At 43.3% G+C, this 27,131-nt stretch overlaps 1 protein-coding gene and 1 long non-coding RNA gene across 6 annotated transcripts in view; one reads left to right on the forward strand and one right to left on the reverse strand.

Annotated features, from left to right (window-relative positions):
• Nucleotides 1-7,602: 7,602 nt before the first annotated feature.
• Nucleotides 7,603-27,131, forward strand: part of LOC118207882 (TOX high mobility group box family member 2-like) — a 131,945-nt gene continuing 112,416 nt past the window's right edge. The window contains exon 1 of one of the 5 annotated variants that reach the window (XM_035382041.1): nt 7,603-8,187. In XM_035382041.1, coding sequence (XP_035237932.1) covers nt 8,083-8,187 — 105 coding nt within the window. In that variant the 5' untranslated portion in view covers nt 7,603-8,082. Of the gene's footprint in view, nt 8,188-9,576; nt 9,717-27,131 lie in introns of those variants that run through there. The other 4 variants (XM_035382043.1, XM_035382042.1, XM_035382044.1 and 1 more) reach the window with 4 other exon arrangements.
• Nucleotides 19,094-27,131, reverse strand: part of LOC118207883 — a 137,309-nt gene continuing 129,271 nt past the window's right edge. The window contains exon 6 of the long non-coding RNA XR_004761477.1: nt 19,094-19,560. This is a non-coding gene — a long non-coding RNA (uncharacterized LOC118207883). The remainder of the gene's footprint in view (nt 19,561-27,131) is intronic.

A 27,131-nucleotide genomic window follows, 5' to 3' on the forward strand; every position in this document is an offset into this window, starting at 1 on the left:
TTGTTTGAAAAAGCAAACTAGTGAAACTAGTTTTTGGAGCCATAATTGATTAAAAATGTATAACTAATTTTCATTTTTTTATTGGTTCAACCTAATGATTCAGTTCTGTCATTATTTATTCACTTATTATTTACTAAAGGCTGATTAAGGCCTGGTTAAACCTTACATTTGTTTACTTCTGCCTGGAGAATTCAGTCACTTGTTTGGCTGGTATGTTGTGTGATATCCTTTATCAAACAGTGCAGCAAAGCGAAGTGGTCGAGATGGCGTGTAGGATTGAATCATGTCCTGTAAGTAGGTGAGGGCTGTCCTGTCGGCTGCAGTGTAGGCGAGGGCCAGGACTTTGAACCTGATCTTGGCAGTGACCGTTAGCCAGTGGAGTGACCTCAGCAGGGGAGTGATGTGACAGAACAGGAAACTTGAAGACAAGTAAGGCAGCAGCATTCTGAATCATCTGTAGTGGCTGTATGCTGTAAGCTGGCAGGCTTGCAAGGAGGGAGTTGCAGTAATCAAGATGGGAGGTCACCATAGCCTGGACAAGCAGCTGGGTGGAGTGCGTAGCCAGGTATGATCAAATCCTCCAGGATCAAATCCTGTTGTACAGGAGGAATCTGCAGGACCGCGATGTTTCCTTGATGTGTTCCTTGAGGTCCAGCTGGTCACCCAGGACCACCCCCAGGCTCTTTGCAGAGTGAGAGGCAGTCACTGTGTTGCCATCGATAGTGATTGTGGGCTCCCATAGTAAGGAGGTCTTGTAGGGGATGAACATCAGTTCAGTCTTGTTGAGGTTGAGCTTCAGGTGATGCCTGGCCATCCAACTTGAGATGGCAGCCAGGCAGGAAGATATTCTCTCATTGACCTGTAGGGCAGAGGGAGGGGAAAAGAAGAAGAGAAGAGAAGCCGTGTGAATTAATGACTGAACCAAGAGATTTAGTGTACAGCAGAGGCCCCAGCGCAGACCCCTGTGGGACTCCCGTAACAAGGGGGTGAGGAGCAGAGACAGTCCTCATCCAGGTAACCTGGATGATCCACAGAGGACCTGTGCACCAACTGCACATGAAGTCTGCTCGTATGCAATGACTGTGTAGCTCAGCCGACGGACTGCAGTGAGTCAATCAGCATTTGCGTGTAACCTTTTTACGGGCAAAAAGGTAAAAAGGTTACAGGCAATAAAACCTTTTAAAATTCACACACACTTGTAACTTTACATGTTCTGTGATTCCCAAAATTTGGGATTTTTGAAAAAACAACAACAACAAAAAAAAACCAAAAAAAAAAAACCAAATCAAACTCACTAATTTATTCCCATTAGTTCATTGTGTATTTAATGAACTGAATCCTGTAAAGGATTGAATCCAGACCACACTGATTAGTCTCTTTGAAATTAATTCCAGGCTTGTGAATCAGACAAGAGCCTCTATAAAAACAAAGCCATATGTTTATATTAATATGAATGCATCAATGTGTGCTGCGGGTTTGTTCAGGAACCCAAAAACATGGGAAAAATGAAAACAGGAATGGACTGTGAAATGGCAGATCACACAGATCATTAGAAGATCTTTGCTTAAAATATATTGTGTGGCTGTTTATTTTTCATTTTAATGTTTACCATCCAGTGAAGCCAGGTTGATTATAATTCCCAGTTCATTACCCAGGCACGTTCTGGCTTTAAAAAGAAGTGCTATTTTATGTTTCCATTTTTCATAATATTCCCCTTCCTTCTCTGGCAGCTGTGGCTTTTATTGTGGCAATAAAAAGGAAAAGTGTTTTTGTTCTGCTAATTGCCAAAGAGGTTCCATAATTAAAGGCTAATAAAGCTTTAGCAGTAATTAGTTTCTGTTGTGCAGTGGTAGTCCATCAATTGTTCTTTGATAATACAGATCATTAGCATTCAGCGGGCCTTGTTTTTTAGCACTGGGGGATGCTGGGAAGGGAGCGCCACTCAAGCACCACCACATTCCATTCCCATGAAGCCACGGAGCCTGGCCAGGAGTTAACCCTCCGCTGCCCTGGGCGCTGCCTCCGCCCATCGGGCCGACCCCGCTCCGGGGCTGGGGGGGGAAGCCCATCTGCGGCCCCCGTTTAGCGGGTTCACGCTCCGGCACCGTGCCCGCACTCCGGGTAATAAGCACTTTGATAGATGGTCGGCCCTGGTGGGGGCGGGGCTGGCAAGACCGCACATCACGGTGACAGTTCACTCCATATCCCAGGACTGTATTATTTATGTTTCTTAAAAGAGGTACAACAGCTCATTCTCACTCTCTCTTTCCCTCTCTCTTCAGCCTTCCCTCCATCTCCCCATCCTTCCTTCCTTTTACCTTATCCCCCTCCTCCCCCCCCTCTCTCTCTGCTCTCCTGCTTTCTCTCTTTCTCTTTATTTCTTTCTCTCGCACATACCCACACTGCCCGTTCCAAGAGCAAGGCTAGGATACATTTTATTTTTTCCAGTTTTGTTCAGGCCAAAAACAAGGTTCTGTTTGGGCACTGCTTCTAAGAGTCCAATGCACTGCTATAGAGTGAAATCCACTCTCAGAGAGTTCAACATTTGATTGTGTATATGAGCTCACTAGTTCTCAAGTGTGTCACCCACATTAAGCACTGCAGCTGAACACTTCACTGATTCAGCCAGTGCTACAGTTGAGGCCAAAAGTTTAAATACACCGAGGCTAAAGATATTCAAACTCAGTTTTTCAGAACTATGCTCATGTTCATGTTACTATAGATTTCTTTTGGCACATCAATTAGGGCATCTACTTTGTTCACATCAGAGGTAATTTCAAAACAATCGATTAGAGACAGATTTATTTCAGCTTTAATTCACTATATCAGAATTTCAGTTGGTCAAAAGTTTACATATGCCAAGTTGATTGTCTCTTTAAACGATCTGGAAGATTCCAGAAATTGATGTAATGATGTTTTAGAAGCTTCTGATTGGCAAATTGTCATAATTAGGAGTTAATTGGCACCTGTGGCTGTATTTAAGGGCCTGCCTTCAGAGCCACTGCCTCTTTGCCCTTGATACCATGGGTATCATGGGAGCCAAGACCTCAGAAAAACAATTATGGACCTCGACAAGTCCAGTTCCTCCTTAGGAGAAATTTCCAAACAACTGAAGGTACCACGAGCATCTGTACAAACAACTGTATTCAAATATAAAAATCTTGGGACCACAGAGACACTGCTTCCTTCGAGAAGGAGGCACAAATTAACTGCCAGGGCTGAACGAACTTTGGTCCGAAAGGTTCAACTGAACTGCAAGACAACAACAAAGGAACTGGTGAAGGAGTTGGAGGCATCAGGTACCAAAGTATCCACATCCACCATTAAAATAATCCTACATCACCATAGCCTGAAAGGCTGCTGTGCAAGGAAAAAGCCCCTACTCTAAGACTGGCATAAAAAAGCCAGAATGGAGTTTGCAGGTGATTACTAAGATGAAGACCTAGCTTTTTGGAGGAGTGCTCTCTGGTCAGATGAAACAAAATTTGAACTGTGGCCATAACGATCAGTGCTAGGTATGGAGGAAAAAGGATGAGGCTTTTAATCCGAAGAACACCATCCCAACTTTGAAGCATGGGGGTGGCAGCATCATGTTGTGGGGGTGTTTTGCTGGAAAAGGGACTGGTGCACTTCAGAAAATAGATGGCATCATGAGGAAGGAGTATTATCTAGAAACACTGAAGCAACACAGCGACAGAAGCTAAAAAGTTAAAATTTGGTTGCAACTGAGTCTTCCAGTAGGACAATGATCCTAAGCATACCTTCAAAATTGTAACAAAATGACTTAAAGACAACAAAGTGAATGTATTGGAGTGGCCATCACAAATCCCTCACTTGGGTCCAAGCCATAACTCCCCCTGTGACAACTAACACACCAAAACTGGACACATAAGATGTGGAGTAAGGTTTTATGGACCGAAGAATCTAAACTTGAGTTTTTCAGAAGCAAGAGAAGGCAAGGGAAGGCTTCTATGCCTTGGACCCATGTCTGCAACCATCAGTCAAGCATGGTTGAGGATGAGTGCAAGATGGTTTTGATTGAAGGCATCATGAATGCTGATAAATAAAAACAAATTTTAACATATCATGCAATACTCTCTAGACAACATTTTGTTGGGAGCAAATTCATTCTACAGCACGATAATGACCCCAAGCACACTGCCAAGACGGTCAAACTGCTGATGTTCTCAAAACAACAAACTGGCCAACCCTCCAGACCTCCACATCATTGAAAGTGCTCGGGATTACTTTGATCGAGAGATGCAGAAAATGCATCCAACTTCAAAGTCTGAACTTTGGAGGTGTTTACAAGAAGCACGGAAAAACATTTCTACAGATTTCTTCAGAAAACTGAAAGCAAGTCCCTTGAAAGAATGGAAGCTGTAATAAAGGCAAAGGGCGAGCACAAGAAATAAAGAAAGACCTGATATTGCACAAGGTTGTGGTGAAATTTGGTGTTAAATATATGCTTGCTACATTATTTTCTGACCCTGAAAAATACATAACATGCACTTAATAGCTGGTTTCACTGGAAAGTAAATAAAAGGAAGGGTGGTCTCTGACTTTTGCACAGTACTGTACATTCAGTAGATAAAATAAATCTTTTTCAAAACATTTCCACTGCAACATGTTTTTTTGTGGAAAAATCTTATATTATATATAAAAAATACTTCTTTTGCTGTGTTTCGGGAGCTCATGAGAGTGTGTCTCTGTAAAAAGTGGTGTACAAATTAATAAAATTGAAAGATCATATTCGATTTCCCGGCATGGGATGATCGAGAGGAGAATAACATCATTTAAAAAGCTGATGATAAAAAATAAATACAATAACTTAATTGCACTTACTTAGTTCCTGTTTATTGTAATTATGCTTGTTCATCAACTGTTGCCACGTTGCTGTTTCTGCTGTGACGTTTTTAATTTCTCCTGTCATGCTAGCACTTTAAGTCTCAGTGGATGCCAAATCAGTCAATGAATCAGGCAATGTCTCTCTCTTTCGAAATGTTCTAGAAATATACCACAATAAATAAAAAAAATAAAAAAATCATTATCTGCTGATCTTACATTGTAGCTGTGCATGTCTGGTGCAGGGGAACTTGACCTGTGCACACAAGAGTTGCAGGCTTAAATCCCAAATGAAACAAGCAGTTGGTCACTTGAATAAGTCTGTTAACCTAAAATTATACAGTGAATATCAGGCTTGCTTTTATTATTATTATTATTATTATTATTATTATTATTATTAATAGAATGTCTGTTAAGAATACAAGTAATACAATGTAAAAATCTCAAGACCTGGTTGGCTGTGATTTTTCAGGTTTCTTCACTTTAGTACGTCCTGAACCTTACATTGTAATTTCTTTTGAATTCCACACAAGAACTGAATGGAATAGAAGGTCTTTGCTGTCAGCTCTTGTGGACTTTTATTCACTGTTTGCTATGAATGTAAAGTGGCACATTAAAACACAACTGAACTCTGAACTGGACGGAGAAAGATAAACCATAAATGTCATACCGTTGAATACTGTTCACACACAGCCTGTTGAGTGTACATAATAAGAGTTAGACATAACCTACACTCTTTAACCTTCTCCTGATTGGTCTGAGATAAAATGAAAAATTGCTATTGCTAATCTGTGTTGGATTTATTTAAGTGAAGCCGGCTCAGTCCAACTGCATAATGCTTGATTGAATCTTTAGCAAATTATGGATCTACTGGAGCCTATTATTGAATTAACTGAAGGTATGTATATGCGCAGACTACTTTTATGTTTCCATTTCTGCCATTATTTGTTGGGCAGATGTGACGAAGACTTTATGACAGGAATGCAGAATTATCATCAAAGAGAAAGTACTGCATAGCTGAACAACTGCGGTTCACCCATAGGCAACACTGTAAAAAAAAGAAAAAATAGAAGAAGAAACATTTTATCGTAAAATGCAGGTTTTATTTATTTAGTTAGTTAGTTATTTATTTATTATTTTTTTTGCCGTGTAGCCTACTCTTACGCGCCATTAGGTTCACAACACCTGCATTTAAGGTGTTTTTTAATCAACATTTTCCTTTAATTACTGTAACCATCCAATGCCTTAGTGAATACGAGATGATGGTGTACTATTGAGTTGAACTGAATGAGTCGATACATTATAGATTATGCTTTCTGTCCGCTTCGTGCAAAAAAGTAGTCTTTATGCGGTATTGTGCTGTGATCACGTGATACACCACAAGCTGTTGTGACGCGAGACTCTATTCATAAAAGAAAATACACAATCTGCACAAAGAACTCTTGAACAGGGTGTCTGTTCGTGCAAACGTAGCCACTCTAAACGACTTTGTAACATGCCTATACACATTTGTTGTTTTTACATTCAGACCATTGGTGAATCTATCACCGAAAGTCACGCATTAAAATAATGAGATAACTATTGAACAAACGAGCCCCCTTAAGGCCTATCTTTTTCTTCCCTGTGAAATCATGTCATTACACGCTGGCGGAACTATCATATAAACAATATTCACTAAACAACAGCCACACAGCTCCTGTCAGCCTTATTGATATGTACCGAATGCTTTTATACTGTATAGCACTTAAGGGTTATTGCTGTGAAATATGACCTGTCCTGCTTTGAAAACTTATTTGCTGCAATTGATACCACCTGTCGGTGGTCGGTATATAGAACTGAAAATGATGAAAATGGGTTGCTATTATAAACATGAATTTCTTATACTAGAACAATGAAAATATGCTAGGCTACGAGTCTAATTTTATGTAAGGGAAACAGAACATTTGAGTCCGTTCAGAGTGAGGTTGCTTGCACACAAGCCATTTATTTGACATAACTTTTCCGTGTTCCCAAACAACTGAGAAAAAAGCCACAAGAACAGCGATGGCAAGACTTGCAATCTAACAAAAACATCTTATATGAAATAGTGCTCATGCATGCTTACATTATAGTGGGAACGCACGGTCCTCCGTTCAATCTGGCCCCAATTTACTTTGATCCGAACGCTGAGTATAAATTTAATTTAAGCACGCGAAGAACAGGGTGAGTTCGATTATCGCTAAATGGAGCCAGTCTTAATAAAAGCGTTTAAAAAATACATGTTTAATGAAACGCGTGGTAAATCAAGGAATTTGTCCATTAATTGTTTCCTTTAAAAAGAAAGCTTGCAGTCTTATTTGTATTGTATCACACCGAACAAACTTTTTGAACTGACTTTTTTTGTTTGTTTAATTCCACAAAACAATTAAAAAAGCATATACTGTCTTCACACGACAAAGCCTACATACACTAAGCTACACTACATTATCTCTGCTTTTATGAATTGTGTGTATATACGTCACAGCATTTAAAATTCCCCCATAAATACAATATGCACGACAGTGGCAGCTTTCTTTGGCGAACAACCCAGGTTTCTCGCATTTTTAGTAACAGCAGTACTAAATCCGTCAGGCTGAAACTGGCGCGATGCGCGGCTGTGTGCTATACCGCCATGCCTCGGCTAATCTCAAACGCACAGTAACAGAAACTAGAACTGTTGCCAAGGCAGCTACCTACGTCCCCTCCCCCAGAGTTCCCCTGTTCCCTCTATTATCAGTAGAGGTCCCATGGCATTTAGCACGAATGGGACAGTCCAGCTATGCTCTCCTCTGAACTGAACGCACGAGCAAACACTCCTGCATGAAAAAAAAACGAAGGGGGGGAGAGTAACCGCAGCAGGGGGATATAGAATCGAAAGGAACATAGGGAAAGCGTTAAAGTGATAGTTTTATTGCTACAAGAGGATCGCGAAAATTTCCATCTCTGGAAAGTGTTGTTGTCAGTTTTCATATTTTTTTCCTTATTTAAATGAACGAATTAGCTAATCTGAAGAAAATATCAAGAGAGTCTTGACGAGCATCACCAAAGCTAGTTGGTGCTGAAGTTAGACCGCGAACGGATGCGAGGAAAGGGTGCACTGCAAGACTCAACCCCCTTTTTCTTTCTCTCCCTGTTTCTTTTTTGTTCGCTTAAACAAAAGAGAGAGCGAGTCAGAGACACTGAACCTGCTTTCATGCCGTCAGTCTTGCAGACTCTGAGATGGATGTAAGGTTTTATCCAGCACCCCCTTCAAGCGTGGGTTCGTGTTCTTTACAAACTGATCCAAATTGCCTGAGCTCGTTGGACTATTACCGCTGTAACAAGGTAATTAGCATCACCGTTTGTGCTGTACACGTGCGAGTGTCCGAGTGTTTCACGTTTCCACGTTAAGTCGCATATCATTTTGTTGCTGTGCTAGTGTACCGAAAGAGTTGCTTAAACAAACTGTTATAAGAGGTGCGAGGTTTCAGTTGTGTTTTTTCAGTATTATCGCAAATATGCTATTGTTTCCTTACTTCATGTCGGAACCCAGTATGGGCTACACCGAGCACATCGTAGGCGCGCTTACCTCCAAATATGACAGACTTAAAATTCCTAAACTTTGTGGGATCTTATTGAAGGAATCCAAAACTGACAGGGCACAACTAACAGGTCACCACGGCCTCGTTTAAGTAGTTACCATGTCCAAGTTAGTAGGATTTGGGACTGTGGAACGTCCTGAAGCGGGAGAATAGTTTGTACATTAAAATGATTGTTTCTGAAACAGGAATATGGGACTGCAGTTTAGCACAATTTCGAAAGGTGGACAAGTATCGCTGTTATCCTCTTGTCTGGTTTCATTTGTTTGTTCATTTAAAAATTGTGATGATTAAACTCAGTAATTATATCAAATTGTAAAGACAAAGGACTGTTTTCATAATATGTTCTAGGTTTTTCTTGGCTGTTTCTTGGTTCAACTTTAAGCTACCGATTTACTCCAACGATGACGCGAGTTACAATACTGGAAAAAGAAGTGAAAGACCAAGAGAAAGCTAGTGCAATAATATCTCTAATTTGCCAAGTCAGGAGAACATCCCTTAAAATGACTTGCCAGCCAGAGCACAGTCTGAAAACAGAAAACTAGTTTTCTGGCGCACAGTACTTGTTTTCCAGTAGCGCATCCATGTTGCTTTTCCATACTGCTGCATTTATATATATTGCTAGATCGAATGTACTACCCCAGTAAAATGTTTGTGTTATAGAGCCAAACCATGCACGCGTCCTGGTCACCATATCGCATAGGCTTACTGTGCGTTAGCTGTCGCTGGTGATTTGAATATTTAAAGCATTTACAAGGCATGAAAGGGATCGTCATTATATCGGAACAATCCGGTTTGCATAAACGGGTATGTTCAAGAGCACACATGGAATAGGTTTCATGGTGGGGGAAAAATAATCTGTGGATAAAATGTGTTTAGAAGTCCTACTGAGCAATTTAAGAGGTTCGCGTTTATCAAATCAACGGAAACGTGTCAAAACATTAAATGAGATGCGCGTTATTTCCTCGCATATAATAAACTGGAATGGTTATAACAGGTTTTGACAAAGTAGTTCAAGGTAATCCAAATAAATCCAGATTGTTAACTGACGGTCGCTTAGTTTATGTTGTAATATCATGCGTTGTAGACGGCAAGAATCGGTTTTACTTTATACGTAGATACTTTTTCCCCCTGAGCGACAGCGCAGCTGGCTAATAGCACTAGCAGCGGTACCTTGTTTTTACTACACTTGCGGACTAACCGAGTGGTTGAATGGTGAAGTACAGGGTTACTTCATATATAGGGCTGTATTTTTGAGCAACATTACACAGAAATGTAAGTAAAATAATTATTTCTTGTCTTCTACTGTTGCCATGGCTTATTCCCGTATAATAAACGACGACCTTTGTTAAAGACACGCTGGGCTATAGCAAAATAACGTATCGTGAAGCTGCAGATAGCTAAATCGGCGTTGAATATTGAAGCTATTTCAGTTAACTTTCTTATAACGTTCACCTGTCTTATATTAAATAGTATTTCAAGCCCACGGCACGAAGACTGAATCAGTGTTTTGACATTGTTGAGCAAGCGTTCTGAAAAGCGCAAATGATGGACACTATACGTTTACGCGTAGAATGCGCCGCGGCTATTCTGGATTCCATCAGTCGGTATTGCAGGCGGTCCGCTCAGATCAATATCCACGTGAAGGGGTCTAAAGTATGTTTAGTTTTAGGGAAAACTGTGTGTCAAATATGAGATTTCAAGAAAGGAAAGTAAACTAAACGTAGTGAACGTGTGTAGATAATGGATAATCCCCAGAAATATTTTTTGCAAAATGCTGTCATTGTCGAAAATAATAGTTCCCGAAATTATCAGTATGTGTAGGCTACCCAGTATAGATTCCCGTGGAACAGTGAAAAAGATGACACCCGATAAAGATAAAAAATAAAATAAAAATAAGTGGGCTATTGGCCTTTGAGAAATCGTGGTTTTAGGACGTGGATGTGAATATCCGTTTTATCCTAATTATTTGATCATTCAAGAGACGGTTTTATACAGGATATCAGGTGTTTTGTGCTGTTAAACACGGTTGACTTTTTGGAACTTTTCAAAAAATGGGCACAGTCGTATTCAAAGTCGTATTTTAAAACTGAGTCTGTAGAAAAGGGCTCCAGACTTGAAGTGATTTTTTTAGACATAGGCTATAAACAAATCTGCTTGGCTATACATTTCAGTAAGATACTAAAGTGAACTGAAGTTTCCTTGCTCTGTGCAAATGCAAATTTCCACTATTCTTAACTGACATTCCATGACAGTCATTAGTAATTAATAATTTTAGGGGAAAAAAGATTTCTTTGTGTGAAATGTTCCGTTTGTGAAGTCTTTTGTGGACAGTAGTCACTGACGCCTGTCTAAAGACTGTTTATGATCTGTCGGACAGATGCTTGGGGTTTTTTCTTCATTATGGTGATAATTCTTTGGTCAATAACTGTAGAGCAACTGTAGTCTTCCTTGGCCTACCAGGCCCTTTGCAATTACTGAGCTCACCAGTACTTTCTTTCTTCTTAATGATGTTCCAAACAGTTGATCTTGGTAATCCTAAGGTTTGGCCTATGTCACTGACAGTTTTTTTCTTATTTCTCAGCCTCATAATGTCTTCCTCTCTTTCATTGGCACAGCTCTAGTCATTATGTTGAGAAATGCAAATAAGAGACTCAAAGCAACCGAAAGCCTAGAGTCGAGACTAGATACTGAAAGCTCTCTTATACCTGCACAAAGGAAACAAGTAAACACACCTAAGTAATCAGAAACACCTGTCAAGCCATTTGTCACAAACATTATGGTCCATTGAAATGGGGTGACTATGTTTAAAAAGTCATGTAATTTCTACATGGTGAAGCCAAAACATATAAAAATACCCTTTAATAAAAGCGGAGAATCTGCACTTTAACCAAATGTGAATTGTTTGATTATAAATCTAAAAGGGTGGAGTACAGAGCCAATAAAAATGACTTTGTCCAAAATATTATGGAGCTCACTGTACATATATATATATCAATGTTTGGGACAAATGTTTAATTAAGGTATCTTTGGGACACACACACACACACACACACACACACACACACACACACACAATCCCACCATCTCCTCTCTGTTTAAAATAGTCACTTTAAAGAAATGTTGGGTTCAGTTTGGATACTGTGCTCATGAAGAGCCCTTTCTAAGGACTGACAGGCTGTACATGCTGCTATGTGAAACTTTGTTTATTTATATTTCTGTCTAGTTTCCTGCCTTCGTCTGCGGAATATGGTGGTAATTGACATAAATGACACACAAGGCCTCAGGAGCTTGATCCATCAGTGCTTCAGCCCCCCCTCACCCTTTTGTACCAGCGGCTCATGCACTCTTTACTAACAAAGACACTGTCAAGTCAGTGCCGAAACAAAGATGTGGAGTAATTAGTTCTGCTGAACAAGTACTAAGTGACACGCACAGTGCACAGTGGTTTTAGTTTCCACGACCCCAGCGAAGTTAGTTGCATTGATAATGGGGAAGCTGAACTGCACATTACCTCAGGAAGCTTCAGGGCTCTTGGCAGAAACAACACTTGTATTTACGCATTTCCGTCCTTGTCACGGTGACTTTTCGATGGTATGTTATGAGCGGAAACCAGCGGGGGGCGCTGTCCTGTGCTGCACCTGCTGTGCGTGGTTTCAGTGTCTTTACCTTCAAAAATCTTGGGGTACATCACACTGGTGGATGGGTCAAGATGCACTGAAATGTGGGCGAAATGCCTGGTGTGTGATCGCTGTACTGTACACAGCAAGGTTCCTAGTGTTAAATCAACACTAACCCTGTCAAATCAGCACCAGTAGTGTTCATTGAATTAATTTGCATGTAGTATGGACAATGAAGGTTTATCTCACTGTTAGAACCACTTTATCAGTGTTGATTGTACACTGCATATGTTTAGCTGTCTATGAAAGACAACAGAACCCTTTTTTCAAGGTGCACATTTCCAATTACTCACAGAGTAACATGTTAAGTATGAAATCTCACAGAGTACATATGTGAGAAGTTTTTGATTTGGAATGATAGACCTGAGTTGATTGTCTGAGGTGCTTTCACAAATGTCTGCTAAAATAAAAAAGTATGATAAAGGTTGATTCTGAGGAGGGCAGAATTCGATTACAGTTTAACGTTCCAACAGCTGCAACGTCCCGCTAACACGTTCGCTGGCCCTCACGGCAAGGCCGCCGAAGATTTCGGGACGCCGCCGCGTTCGGGATCCGCCTCACAACGAGGCGACGCCGCCATCGCGTCGCGTCGCGGTATAGGCCGACGCCTGGGAACGCGAGGGCGCCGCGCCGGGGCGAGCGGAAAAAGAGGATCTAAAGAGGAGATCAGCCAAAACCCGGACCGGCGTTTGCGGGGAATTAATCGGACTGTGAAACAGGTGGCGGATCGTCCACACGATCCGCGCCGAAATTTACAGTTAATTAGGACGATTTTAGGAACCCCTGACGCACGGACTTGGCTCTGTGGCTCCGGAGGCCAACCTAACAGTTTCCTAGGAAGAGACCCGACGCCTCACATGTGGAGAACTCGGCCATAAATTTTAATGAGACTTTCAGTGCTGAGCCCCGTGAATCTTTTCTAGTTTTTTCTTTTTTTTTTTTTTTTTTTTAAAGAAGACATTACAGAATTATTCATCAGACGACGGCGAACGTTCCGGACGGGTCTTGAGAGGAGTCATTAAATCATATCGGCCTTCACAGGGATGCAAATGAGCGATCGGGACATCAGGATCATTGGGGTTCGTGTTAACAAGGTGTTTTGTGATGGCATTTAAAAAAAATTAAAAAAAAACATCTTAAAATCACTGTCAAATTAGGAATGCAACTGCAGATTAATTAAATGTAATCATTCAGCTGGGAGTCGATTGCTAAGCTCCTAAGAACGAAGGCTTGGCTCAGACTCCTTTAAAGTGAGAAGGATGCGGCCTTGTTTAAAATATACCCACCGCAGTCCTTTGGTTCTTTTCAATTCATGTTTGGCGAGGGTAGTAGCTACTGCCAAGGGTGTTGGTACCATGCGCTATTACAGAAAGATATAATGAACTGCGGGGATCTGCTGCGTGGAGTCACAGTTCCCATAGTGGTAACTAACAGTGTGGAACTCCACTGAGGACATGGGGTTTTCACACAGGGGGGCGTTTTGGCCTAATCTCCCAGAAGCCTGCTTGTTCAAGAGTGCGTCCTCCTCTTGCAGCCACGCTGAAGGCCATTTCTTATTAAATGCCTGTTTTTGGCAAGAGTGATATATTTGCTGAATGCGTAGCTAGTGCCAACGCCCTGGGCACTGTCAAATTCAGATTGTCTTCCGGCAACATAAGAAATAAGTCAAGCTTCAATAAGGTTGGCGCTGGGATAAATTAACAGTTTAAATCCTCCTTTAAACCCCTCCCGTATTCTCAGATGGTAAAAATGTGAGGTGTGAGACGAGTTTATCAACCCTGTGAAAGATTTCCTCACACACGCACACACACACACACACGGACACGTGCGGCCGTTTTTTGCCGTGTTTTGACAGGCGGTGCTGACCCGGCAGACCGGACGGTGCGCACAGGGCCTCTTTTTAAACGGCTTCCCCCTCGGGGGCTAATTGGATTACACTAATCAGGGTGGCAACAAAGGGCCCGGCCTTTAGGGCCGCACCGCGTCGCGCCTCGCGTACCGTGCCTTCTCGATGAAAACGCCGCGTATGCCAGCGCCTCCAGTTCTGCGGAAGCACCCGGAAGTCATTCGCCGCCATCAATTATTCATAAGAGGCCTGCAGCACCCAGACCCACGCAAGCAGGAGTGTTCCTCGCTTGATTCGCATCTCGGAGCTGTTTGGTCAATGCGCTTACAACCTTGATGGCTGCGGGTTCAAATCCCAGTGTAATTTTTCGGTAGCACCCTTGTGCATAAAAATGACCAGAAATAGATTCATTGTTTTGTGAAATATCCTGCCTATCTGTGCAGTGACACTGTGTGATGAGTCACTCTGAGCGAGAGTGTCCGCTAAGTGAATAAACACGCAGACAAACGAGCCCGTCTGTAAATATGAGACTAACGCTCGGCAGCGTGAAACGGTACAGGCGTTAAATGCAGAACGTGGTGGAACTGAACCTGACCCGGACCCGGTATCTTCTGACGTGCCGCCAAAGGGACGGAGCGAATGGAGAAAGGCGGCCATTTTATGGCGGCAAAAGTGTGGCTCTGTTTTTGGAAAAGATTTGGTTCTGTCTGCGTGTGTGTGTGTTGTGTGTGTGTGTGTGCGTGTGAGTGTGTGTGTACGTGTGCATATTTGTGCGTGCATGCATGTGTGTGTGTGTACATAGGTGTGTGTGTGTGTGTGTGTGTGTGTGTGTGTGGTCCATGGGCCTGGGTCGTGTCTGGAGTCGTCTGGTCCTGTTTACTGGCTCTCTGCATGAATCACACACCTCACAAAGAGCGGGGGATGTGATACTTTTTTCCTTTCACAGTCATGGCTAAATAAGCCGTAAAAAAACAAATGTCCGGCCTTGTAATCGCCATGAATGCTGTGCAGAACACCTAGAAGAGGCAGACTAGGTTAATAGCAGACTGGTGGGTCAGATAAAACAGGAGAGAACCCTCCCTACCTTAAACGAGTATGACTACCAGACAAACCGAAGCACTGTAATGTGAATGTCTTACTATCCAATGAGTGAGGGAAGGCCAATGAGGGGTTTCTTGTGGTGTAGCCTGTAAAGCACTGTCCACATGGTCATCGCCGTGACGTCAGCGGTTTGAATCTGGCCGTGTGGCCTTTCATGATTCTCTCCCTCTCTCCATGCACTGCATTCTTCCTGTCTCTCTACACTGTCCTGTCCAGTGAAGCAGAAAAAGCCCTAAAAATATACCTTAATGGAAGGCCAACGACACAAGCACATGTCTCGGGCCTGACCACAATGTGCATTGCACAAAGTAAAACATTTCCTCAAGCGCCATGTTTTTTTTTCAAGTCAACGCCGAGGCCAGCTTCCTTCCTTTTCTTCTCACAGAAGAAAAAGCTCATTTCATTTTTGAAGACAGTCGCCGCAAATGGGATTTTCCCCCACAGTATTCTGAAATAAAGCCAATCGAGGGCTCATCGGTGATTGGCTAATGAATCTGCCATTGTGCACACATACGCAACTCTCTGCTCTGTAGGCCTGTGCACACCGGGTAGCTATTTGCATGAATTTTCCCTCTCTGTACCCATGAGTGGATCTCCTGCAGGCTAAAGTAATCTCGGCGTGTGAGGTCATCTTGTTTGCTTATTGCCATCTTGTCATTTTATGCAGGGAGAGCAGCTGAAATGATTTCTCTGGCAGTTGAAATGGAAAACCTCAATTAACGGTCCCACTCAGTATAGCGTGAAAACCAACTGCGGTTGCACCACAGAGCTTAGCGTAACGGGGTAATAATTTTGGTCGAACTGTGGTAAAAAGTCATAATTCCCAATGTTTGAGCGGCTCATTACTCAAATGTGGTGTGCGGAGTAGAAAAAGCATTAAAATCAAGGTGTGTGTAGCAAAGGGCGTGGCGGTTTTGGGTCTGCAGAGAACCCGGAAGTTCATTAGCTGAAAGGTGTGGAGGTGGATGAGCACATGCAAACCTACTGCTAACGCGGGTAACCGAAGGCCCGGTGATCGAGCTGCATCACTTGAGTCCAGATCCCGTAAAGCACGGTTTAACACAGAGGTGGACGACGAGGGCCGCATCCGTTTCTGGTTTTCATGCCAGCCTCCGACTGCAATGATTTAATTAGCCCTAACATTTATGCCATCTGACACCTTAGCTACGTCTCTTGATAAGTGCACGAATGCCAGCTAAACAGTTCTTGTGTCCCTGTATGAAACGTTTTACTGTGACCTAAAATACGAGTGGACCGGTGTTGGTGTGTAGAGCAGATTAGCGTATTTAGCCAGCTTAATTGGCGGAAATAAGAACCTGCGCGCACGCCGGCCCTCCAGGACTGGAATTTCCCGCCCCTAGTTTAGCGCGATCCGCGGTCGGACGCGCGATTTCCAGCATCGATTCCGCAGAGAGCGGCGCACGGAGCGGAGCCAGCCTTCTCCTCGGGCCAAATCAGCGCCGCCATGCTCCCCCGCTGAGCTAAACACAGCCGGCATGCTCTCACAGTACGCCTTTACCCGCGGCTCTGAAACGATAAAGCCAGCTTACGCGCCGAATACGGATTCACCGTTACGATAACGCAGGAATAAAAAAGGGGTCTTGAAACGATGTTAGGTTTAACGTGGATGTGATGATTTTTCAGGCCGTGCGTGTAAACAATTAAATGTTTAGTGCTACAGTAATTAAACTAACTGTTTCCGTCGGAGTATGAACATGATTAGACGTACTTTGTGAGAGTAAAATGAATCAGGTTTAGCACGTGGCCTGTGCGCACATTTGTTTTGGAGTGGTGACCCAGGGCTGTGAAGCACGCCAGGGCTGTAGAGCGCACCGCGGCTGTGGCGGGTTTGGGGTGGATGGTAATTAAGTGTAAATTGTGGGCCCGGGGGGCTGGCGGAGCGTGCTCGTCTCAACCACGGCCAATCACACGTTCCGCTGACTGTGAAATCCCAGGAGGGCTATCGCTGCACTCTCTGGAAACCAATGGGGGACCGAGCGTAGCAGTGCGGGAAAGGGTCGTTTCTGGGGAGGAAAAGCAGGGAAAAGGCAGTTAGCCTATGCTAATAAAGCTTGAAACTTGTAAAGATTTTATGGAACTCCTTACACATAGTATCACTGGCATATGTATTTGTTTTTGTCGGCCTTAACTTCATGTCCCCCACACAATAAACTACTCAGCATTTAAATCAGTGCTTAGGTTTGACAGAGTAGATTTTACTCTTAATAGAGTACGTTTAATCCCTGTTGAACCTATATAAATTCTTCAAGAGTTAAATTAACCCTGAGGGTAGTACTGTGTATGTGTTTTAAACACAGCAACACATACACAGCTGAGGTAGACACAGCAACACATACACAGCTGAGGCAGACACAGCAACACATACACAACTGAGGCAGACACAGCAACACATATACAGCTGAGGCAGACACAGCAACACATACACAGCTGAGGCAGACACAGCAACACATACACAGCTGAGGCAGACACAGCAACACATACACAGCTGGGGCAGATGGACTGCTGCACCAGCTGAGCAAACGGGCGGAAGGTGCCCAGTTCGACCGGACGGGGGGGGGGGCTTTCTTGAGAGTGCCCTGCTGACCAAACTGTGCTACCTGGGTCATTTCACTCAAATGTTGCTCAAAAAGCTGAATTTGAGGGATTTGCTGATATGCTGCCTGTGAGGTGTGAATGTGAGAGATGTGCTGATATGCTGCTAATAAAGTGCTGATATTAGTCGAGTTTCTCACTGTGCCTGAAGTAGTGATGGCAACTGGCCAGAGAAGCAGGCTGGAGCTTTAAATGAGCTAAATGGCAGTTATTTCTGTGGTTCTCTGATGTGGCTCAGAAGACAGTGTACACGATTTGCACCTCGTACTGTCCGTCACTGCTAAAAAAGCACACAATGTATCACCTCTCATTAGCTGCACCTCGTACTGTCCGTCACTGCTAAAAAAACACACAATGTATCACCTCTCATTAGGTGCGATGATGAATTCTCAAGTTTTTTTAGGTTCCTCACTGTACTCACACATAAAACCCTGCGGGCGTTCGCTTTTGAGCAGAACCGAGATGCAGAACTGCAGGCAGGCCACAGACTATTTCTAAGGACAACCTCGGCGACACGGATGAATGGAGTCCAATGTGGGGTCTCATTAAATCGGCTTCAGTTCATTCACTGCCTGGTTACTTCACAAGACCCCCGCGCAACACATGCTGTTTGCACTGCAAGCTGGAGAAATACACCGGGAGTAGGACTGAACATCTGCATGCCATGTAATTACAGCTGCACTGAGCTGCATAGACTTGCGTGTGTGTGTGTGTGTGTGTGTGTGTGTGTGTGTGCATATAAAAATCATATATTGCTAGATTCAACCACCGTGTTTGAATTTGTTCACAATGAGCCTAGTCTGAAACAAGGTGCCCATATACTGAGCCATTGTGTTTGCGTTCATTCACTGATTGGCTTGTTTTCCCAGGCCTCTGCCAACCATCTGCTGTCAACTACTGCTGCAATATCCATTACAGCCAAAAAAAGCTGCATTAATGTATTAATTGAAAAGGCCAACCACTTAATATGAAGCCAGGATTTCAATGTAATCATTTCAGCAGTTACTATATTTTGAAAGATTATTCATGATTATTTATTTGTTTATTTATTTAGCCATTATTTACAGTAGCCATCCCCACGAGGTGTAAAATCACTTTTATAAGCCTGGAGAAAAGGAAGCTACATAAATATATGTACGATATCTGATAGTGAGTATAAATTAATGGCTCGGGTTATGTAAAAAAACAAAAACATTTCCATGCGTTGAAGTTACAGATTCGTAACACATAAGTTTGAGTGTACTCTGTAGTCAATAAAAATATAAAACTACTAGCATGTGTCATTTTTTCCCCCCAGTCCAACTCCTCTGACATGTGGTGCTAGATACATCTCCACATTTACTGGGAAAACACTAGCTGTTTCATTGATGTGTCTGTGAATCTCCCGATTGCTGGAATCTCAGATTCCTTTGCTGAAATCTCAGGTTCCATTGCTGAAATCTCAGATTCCACTGTGTGTTGGAATGCATTTCAAGATCAGAATGAATTTCTTTCATGTTATCAACAGAGATGCACCACATATCAAAGATCAATCAACCTTTGCCCTTAACATTGACTTAAAATTAAATGAAAAACATAAATTATATTAAAAAGTATTTTTCTGGGCGAGAAATTTGGTGTGTTAATTGTAGTAGTTGGTTTATTTAAATTGTGTCAGTGATGGAAAAAACAAAAAACACATTCCTTTAATAGTGCGGCTAAGGATGACATTTGAATGAATCCAGGGGAAAATGTTGATTGAATCCCAGAGAAATGTTGATTGAATCCCAGAGAAATGTTGATTGAATCGCGGAGAAATGTTGATTGAATCCTGGAGAAATGTTGATTGAATCCAGGCCATGGTCTCTCTGGGGAAGGGGGCAAGGTCAAACTGTCGGAGCTGCAATTGGTTGGAATAAGAGATGAAAAAAAAAAACATTTCCATATTTCCTCTCTCCTCTCAGAGGTGTTCCCTGTGTGTGCATGCATCACCCCCCCCCTCCCACCCCACCCCCCAAGCCTGCATTTGAAGGATGAAAAAGTTCGGAACATGGCATATTGGGGAGGCTGGAATGGAATTGCATGGAATTATGCTGGGGGAAAGGCTTCATCCATTGCACTGAAGTGCAAGAACTGTTACTATGAGAGAGGATGGGAGAGGTGGGGTTCTGAGCTATAAAATCTATCAGAGAGCGAGAGAGAAAAGGGGGGAGAGGGGGATAAGGTGGAAGAGTGTGAGTGGGGGTAAAAGGAGGAGAGAACAAAGAGGGTGTTGAGGTGTGGGGGTTTGTTATTAATTTCTCTATGTTTTAGTACATTCACTCATGCGAATAAATTATATTTGAATTTATATTTGAATTTGTGAGGGAGAGAGGAGGAAAAATAGAGATGATGAGAAAGAAATGAAAGGGGGAAATAGAAGGAAGGAGAGCAGGAGAGTGAGAGACTGAGAGAGGAGAGCGAGGAGGAACAGAGATGGGCCAGAGAGAAAGAAATGAGGAGAGAGCTTTTTAAAATATACAATTCAAAATGTGAGGACTGCATTCACTTTCTGACAGCAGTGTAGAGAGAGAGAGAAAGAGAGAGGGTGAGAAATAGTGAGTAGAAAGAGGCAGAGAGGGGGGAAGAGAGAGACAGAGAAAAAAGAGGGAGAGAGGAAGGAGGGAGCAAGAGAAAGAGAAAGAGGAAAGAGAGAGAAAAGAGAGAGCACTAATTAGTGTGACTGGCAGAGGGAGAGCTGTCTGTGTGAGCATGTTGTGGGGAATGGGACTGTGCTTTGAATGGGTGCAGGCATAATTAGGAGTGGGAGACTATTCCAGGAAGGCTTGCGGTAAATACAAATGGGATTCCTGGGGGTGGGGGGGGGGGGGGGGGGAGGGGTGGGAGATGGGGGGTGGGAGTATTGCTAGGGCTCTGATATAACCCTCAGCAAAGAAAGAAAAATAGAAAGAAAGCAGAAGGAAAAAAAATGATTTCACAGGAGCAGCCAACACCTGCTGCGGATGTCGCCAGTGGGTATTGCGCTAAGTGTTGATTGTATTTGTTAATAGTTTCGAGCACCAAGAAGTTAAAATCTTAAATTGCCAGGAATTAGCATATTATTAACCATCTGCCTCTGTTGAAAAAAAGAAAAATCTTTTTTTTTTATTTTTTTTTTTACCTTCACGATACCACCGCCATGCATAGCAACAACAGGAATAACAAGCTTTGGCTTAGCAGTAGCATCATTTCCTACTGTCATGCCTGGAAGCAATATGGCCCATATTTCCTGGGTCAGACTTTATGATAATGAGCTGCCATGATTGATCTGCACTAATTGACCTCTGACTACAAATTAAACTACTTCTATAATTACAGCGAGTATAAAGGTTAGGTGTGGGGTTGACTTAAAGGATGGGTTTAGGATTAAAAATAATAATAATAATAATAATAATAATTCCAAACCGTGTGGACCATCCATTCATTGGAACACTGCTTTAGCAGGGTGTGCCACCCAGCAGCTCCTAGTAGATCACTCATTTTCAGTGAATCTAATAAGTGACTGTAAACTGCAATTCATAGTAATAACACATGTATTTAAAATAGGGTAATACTGTGTGGTATTGGGATTGTGGTTCTGCCTGCTAAGTATGGTGTTTCCAAAGTGAATTAGATGATATTTGTTAGTTTATGACAATATCTGTTATATCCAGCTGTGAATTAGATCAGACTGTAAGCAGCACATAAAAGGATGTGATCAATGCTTCTTTGGACATGTATTAAATAAGTGAGACTTATCAATGCTAAAGTCAAGGACCTAATTTCATTTGGAACTGGCCTAGCATGGACACATACCAGGCAAAGACAATGGTGCAAACAAGCTATTTGGCAGTAGAGTGTCAGCGGTTTGACCTGTGGCTTGCGACTTTTCACACAGGTTCAGCCCTGTGAAGCCGTTCTCTCCCCTCCCAAGTGCACATCAACACGCGTTGCCTGATCTCTGAAATCAGACCACAAGGCCTGCCCTAACCCAAACTGAATTTAACTGCTCTTTTACTCTGCTCTTCCTGTTTTTCAGCCCTCATTTATGGAAAAGAATTTAAACAAGACAAATCGACAAATTTCAGCGAGACAAGCCATCTTGTCTCTTGTTGTATGTTGTATGCTGTATGTCGTATCTTCGAAAGAGAGAGAGAGAACTTTTTAAAGGATTCCTTTATATCTTTGAAATGACTTCAGGAAGAGTGGAGCACTAATGCCCAAGTTCATTTCATAATTATTTGAAAGTTGTCCTGCAAGAATTTCAGCCAGCTTTGAAGCAATAGCATGTGCACACATATTATTAAATATACTGTCTATACAAGCAGTAGTTTCTAGTGATACAGCAGTGTACAGCGTTGTGACTTTACAGTTCCTAGTGATTCAATAGTCTACAGCAGTGGGACTTTACAGCCCCTAGTGATTCAGTAGTTTATAGCGGTGTGACTTTACAGCCCCTAGTGATTCAGTAGTGTATAGCGGTGTGACTTTACAGTTCCTAGTGATTCAGTAGTCTACAGCGGTGTGACTTTACAGCTCCTAGTGATTCAGTAGTGTATAGCGGTGTGACTTTACAGCTCCAAGTGATTCAGTAGTGTATAGCGGTGTGACTTTACAGTTCCTAGTGATTCAGTAGTGTATAGCGGTGTGACTTTACAGTTCCTAGTGATTCAGTAGTCTACGGCGGTATGAGTTTACAGCCCCTAGTGATTCAATAGTCTACAGCAGTGCGACTACAGTTCCTAGTGATTCAGTAGTCTACAGCAGTGCGACTTTACAGCTCCTAGTGATTCAGTAGTCTACAGCAGTGTGACTTTACAGCTCCAAGTGATTCAGTAGTCTACAGCAGTGTGACTTTACATGCCCTAGTGATTCAGCAGTGCATGGCAGTGTGACTTTATCGCTCCAAAGCTTTACTGCTCAAGAAGCACTGAGTGATTTATCAGCCGTGCACACGACCAGCCCAATTCCGGGGGGCCATTTTTAAACCTCCAAACTCCCCGGGAAGGAGCCTAGCTGCCGCGCGCGTTCTGACGGGGGCTGCGGCTTAAGAAAAACCGCTGTTTACATTCATAACATGGCCGACATCCAAACGCGCGCAAGAGGCTGGTGGGCTGGTCTCCCCTCCCCTTTTCCCCTTTCCCAAAAAAAAAGAGTAAAAAAATCAGCAAAACTCAGCAGCTGGGCGCTTTTTACCCGTTTGCCCTCTCTTCAGCGGCCGAGGGGGGGGGCTGGGGGGGGGTGCGTGGCCACCGCACAACGGGGGCATTGTGCGATAAGCAGGCGCTGGAAACGGGATCCCTCCGGGTCCGCGGGCTGTGCGGGACAGCCGAATTTGCATCGACGGACGGATCAATCCGTGCTCCAGCGGGTTTGGGTCCATTTCCTTTAATCGCGCCGCAGCATTTGAGGGCCCCCTGTTGCTTTTCACAAAACAAACACCCGCTATTAGCTTTGCAAATAGCACACAGTCGAATTTCTTCATTTTACCCACCTTTTATTGTTGTTTTATTCAACTGGGTGTGCGTTAGTCTCTGAATCCATTTTAACATTTTATGTTTTGTCAATCGCTTGTAAAGCACTTTGAATTGCAATTTGATTTGTCTGAATATATAAATAAAGTTTGATTGATGATTGATTGATCTTAATGTCTCTCAAACTGAGTTTATGTGGGTCGGAGAAAGAGTGAAATGTCCTTTATCAGAGTAAAATGTGTTCTGTGAAAGTAAAATGGACTCTATCAGAGTGAAATGTGGCAGAGTTGCTGCACTGAGTACCGTACCAGTATTTTATGTAGGCTGGTGCAGTAAAAAGGTCCTTCCTGTCAGTATGGTGTTCATTTGTTTCTAACTTTAGCTGGAAGTGGTTAGCCGCTTAGCTTAAAATAGAAATCTTAAATTGTGTCTCTAGAATGGGGTTACTGTTGTTGGCTTGCATTGACATTCAATGTGGTGAAGATTTCTTGTCTTAAAGCCATAGTATATTTGACTCTAAAGGGCTCACAATATACTTAGTTGTCAAACTGCACACCTATTATGAAATGGCCACCGTCAGCTTGCTGCCAACAGGCAAACCAAAAAGGAGATAAGTGGAAAATGTATTTTCAGTTTATTTCTGCATAAGGGACTGCTAGAATACTTTCTTAAACAACACAACAGAGGTACTCCATGTTGCAGGTTTTGTGTATTTAGCCAACGATGAATAAGTCCCAAGGTTGGAAGAAGGGCAACCAAATTGGTTCCTGGTATGAAAAATAAAAGTTATGAGGAAAGACTTAAAAGGCTTAATCTCTTCAAGTTTAGTAACGAGACTCTGGGGTGATTTGTTTGAGGATTTTAAATTCATAAATGGTATTAACAAAGTGAACTACAAGAGATTCTTCAGGTTGAGTTCTGTCGGTAGAATGAGGGAGCATGGATGGAAATTAGCAAAAGGTAAACTTTGCATAGACATTAGGAAGTATTTTTTCACACAGAGAATAGTCATTGTGTGGAATCGCTTGCCATGTCAGGCAGAAACATGGGGGTTTTCAAGACCGGGCTTGATGTGGCTGTAGATACTATCTAGTCCGTAGGTAAACCGAGCACTAGGTACACTTTGGTGGTAGGAAAATGGTGAGCATTGTTGGGCTGAATGGCCTGTTCTTGTCATTATGCTATGTTAAGGCGATTCAAATAATCAAACCGTCATTGATCGGTTAATTATTTAAACACAGAAGAAACACCTAAATGTTGATTATTCACTCAGCACTGCTGACGTCTGACACAGCTTTAAGAAACAGCTGCCTTTTTCACTTTTTATTTGAAAGTAATGATAGTGCAGAGTCTACATTTAAGCCCATTTAGATTTGTAAGCATAATCCGATACTGAAGGGAGTTCAATCCTGTATGTTTAAGGTTTTCATAACTGGGAAAGAAGAGCCTGTTTTGAGCAGGGTAGGGTTTTAGATATCAGTCTGATCCAGGAGGCCCCCTGACCCCTCTCCAGATTCCAAGAACCAACCCCCTCCCCAGCTCCATTTAGGTGTGACAGTCAGCACCCTCCATACAGAGGCATGGCGTTTATGTGTAAAATGAGTGCGTGTGTGTATGTGTATGTGTGTGCGTTTGTGCGTGTGTGTCTGTTTGTGTGTGTGTGTGTGCATGTGTGGATGTGTGCGTGTGTGTCTGTGTGTGTGTGTGTGGGCTCGTGTGTGTGAGTGTGTCTATATGTGTGTGTGTGTGTGTGTGTGGACATTTGTGTGTATGTGTATGTGTATGTGCTTGTGCTTGTGCTTGTGTGTGTGTGTGTGTGTATGTGTGAACGTCTGTATGTGTGAGGATGTCTGTGTGCTTGTGTGTGTGTGTGTGTGTGTATGTGTGAAAGTCTGTGTGTGTGTGTGTGGATGTCTGTGTGCGTGTGTGTGTGTGTGTGTGTGGGTTTATGTGCTGTGTATTCTCTGAAACTGACCCATCTCGCAGTGCTGGGTTGAGGCCTGTCGCAGGCCTGCAGTATGTCTGATGTCTCTGTGACTTTTATCTCTTGCCCTGTCGGGCTGGAATGCGTATTTATTGGCTGTGACATAACAGACCCAGAGATAATGCCCTGAGTGAGGTGGTGCAGAATGAGTCTGTATGGAAAAGCCAGTGCATGTCCTGGCCTGGGCTGGTTTGGGCTGGTTTGGGCTGGGCTGGGCTGGGCTAGGATAAGCTGAGTTGGGCTGAGCTTGCCTGTGCTTGGCTGGGCTCAGCTGGGCTGGGCTTATTATGAGGCATACAGTCAAGGGAATGAATGGGTGAGTGAGTGAGTGAGTGCATGTGTACGTAGGTGCATGGCTGCATGGGCAGATGTACATGTTTGTATGTGTAAATGTGTGCACGTATGTGTGGCCTTTTGCATGCATGCATGCATGCATGAGTGTGTATGTGCGTATATGTATGTACACATGCATGTATGTATATGTGTATGTATGCATACGTGTTTTTTTGCATGTGTGTACAAGAATACCTGGTTGTGTGTATATTTTTGTTTGCAGCCTTGCGCGTATGCACAAATATACTTATGTATGTGCGGCTATATGCGTATATGCGCATGTTTGTGCGTGCGCGCGTGCATCTGCGCATACGTCTGCATGCACGCGCGTGCGTTTCACAGTAAAGCCGGCGTGAAAGGAAGAGGAAGGTTTCTGCTCTTCGGAGCGCGTCAGCACGCCACTCTGTACTGATGTGTAAAAGAAGCTGCGCACCTGACATTTGGCTTAATTAGGTCTGCTGAAATGGCACCGCCCCTTCAGAAACGACCATTCTCCGAAGGCGGCCTCTCGTAGCTCGAGTGAATTCCTGCTAATCTATCGCGGAGTTGTGAATATCAAAGCGAGCGATGATGGAAAAACACTTCCCCTGCCCAGGGCTTCGCTCGCTCACATAAACCATGTGACCAGAGAGAGACAGGGAGAGGTTGGGGGGGAGGGGAGGGGAGAGGGAGAGGGATAGGGAATGAGAGGGGGGAAGGGAGAGAGAGAGAGAGAAGGGGAGAGGGAGAGAGACAGACAAGGGGAGAGTGGCAGAAAGGGGAGAGTGTGGTGTAGAGAGAGAGAAACGGGGAGGGAGAAAGAGCGAGTAGAGTGGTTATAGGCTTAATTCATGCTGCAGCTCTGACTGCAAGTGCTTTGGGCTATAAAGAAAGACTGAGCAAGACTGAGACAGTGAAGGAGAGATGGAAAGAGAGAGAGCATGAAAGCATCTTATTTTACTTTCACATTAACGTTACGTTATTATTAACAGGCTATCTGTGCGCAGACTCAATCGTGTTGGCATTCATGCGAGTTAGTGGATTTCATTTTGAGCATGAGAGAGAGTGAGATAGAGAGAGAGAGTGACCGAGCAGGACAGATAGAGAGAGAGAGAGAGAGAGAGAGAGAGAGAGAGAGACCGAGCAGGCCAGATAGAGAGAGTGAGGGAGATGAGAGATGGCATAAAAGCAGGACTGAGCTAGAGAGCTGAGCTCTGAGAGTGAAACAAAGAAAGTGTGTTAGAGAGAGAAAAAAGCGGGGGCTGGAGGGGGAGAGGTTCTTGAAGGAAACATACAAAGAGCTCTTTCAGCGCTCTCGTCAGCCAGATTCGCAGTTAGACCTGAGAGGCTCCAGCACCAGCGCACCCACAATCCATCCACTAATGATAACCGGGACCCAAAAGGTGTCTTTGAACACATGGAGATGGCGCCCCCTGTGGCCGTTTGCTGCCTGGGCAAGTGTTTGGACTGGATTGCTTGCCCATGTCTTCGAGGCTTCCTGTCTTAACACTGCAATTTTAGCTCCTATTCTGTGCTGAGCTCCGTATTGGTGGGAGTCTGCTACGGACAGTGATGTCATCTGATGAGGTCATAATGAGAGCACTCCCTGCCCTGCCCCATATCCTGGACCTGGGTCTTTTGCATTTCAGACTTACTCCTGTCTCTTATTAGCAGTTAAACCAT

The sequence above is a fragment of the Anguilla anguilla genome, chromosome 11 (assembly GCF_013347855.1).
Source record: "Anguilla anguilla isolate fAngAng1 chromosome 11, fAngAng1.pri, whole genome shotgun sequence".
Classification (NCBI taxonomy): Eukaryota; Metazoa; Chordata; class Actinopteri; order Anguilliformes; family Anguillidae; genus Anguilla; species Anguilla anguilla.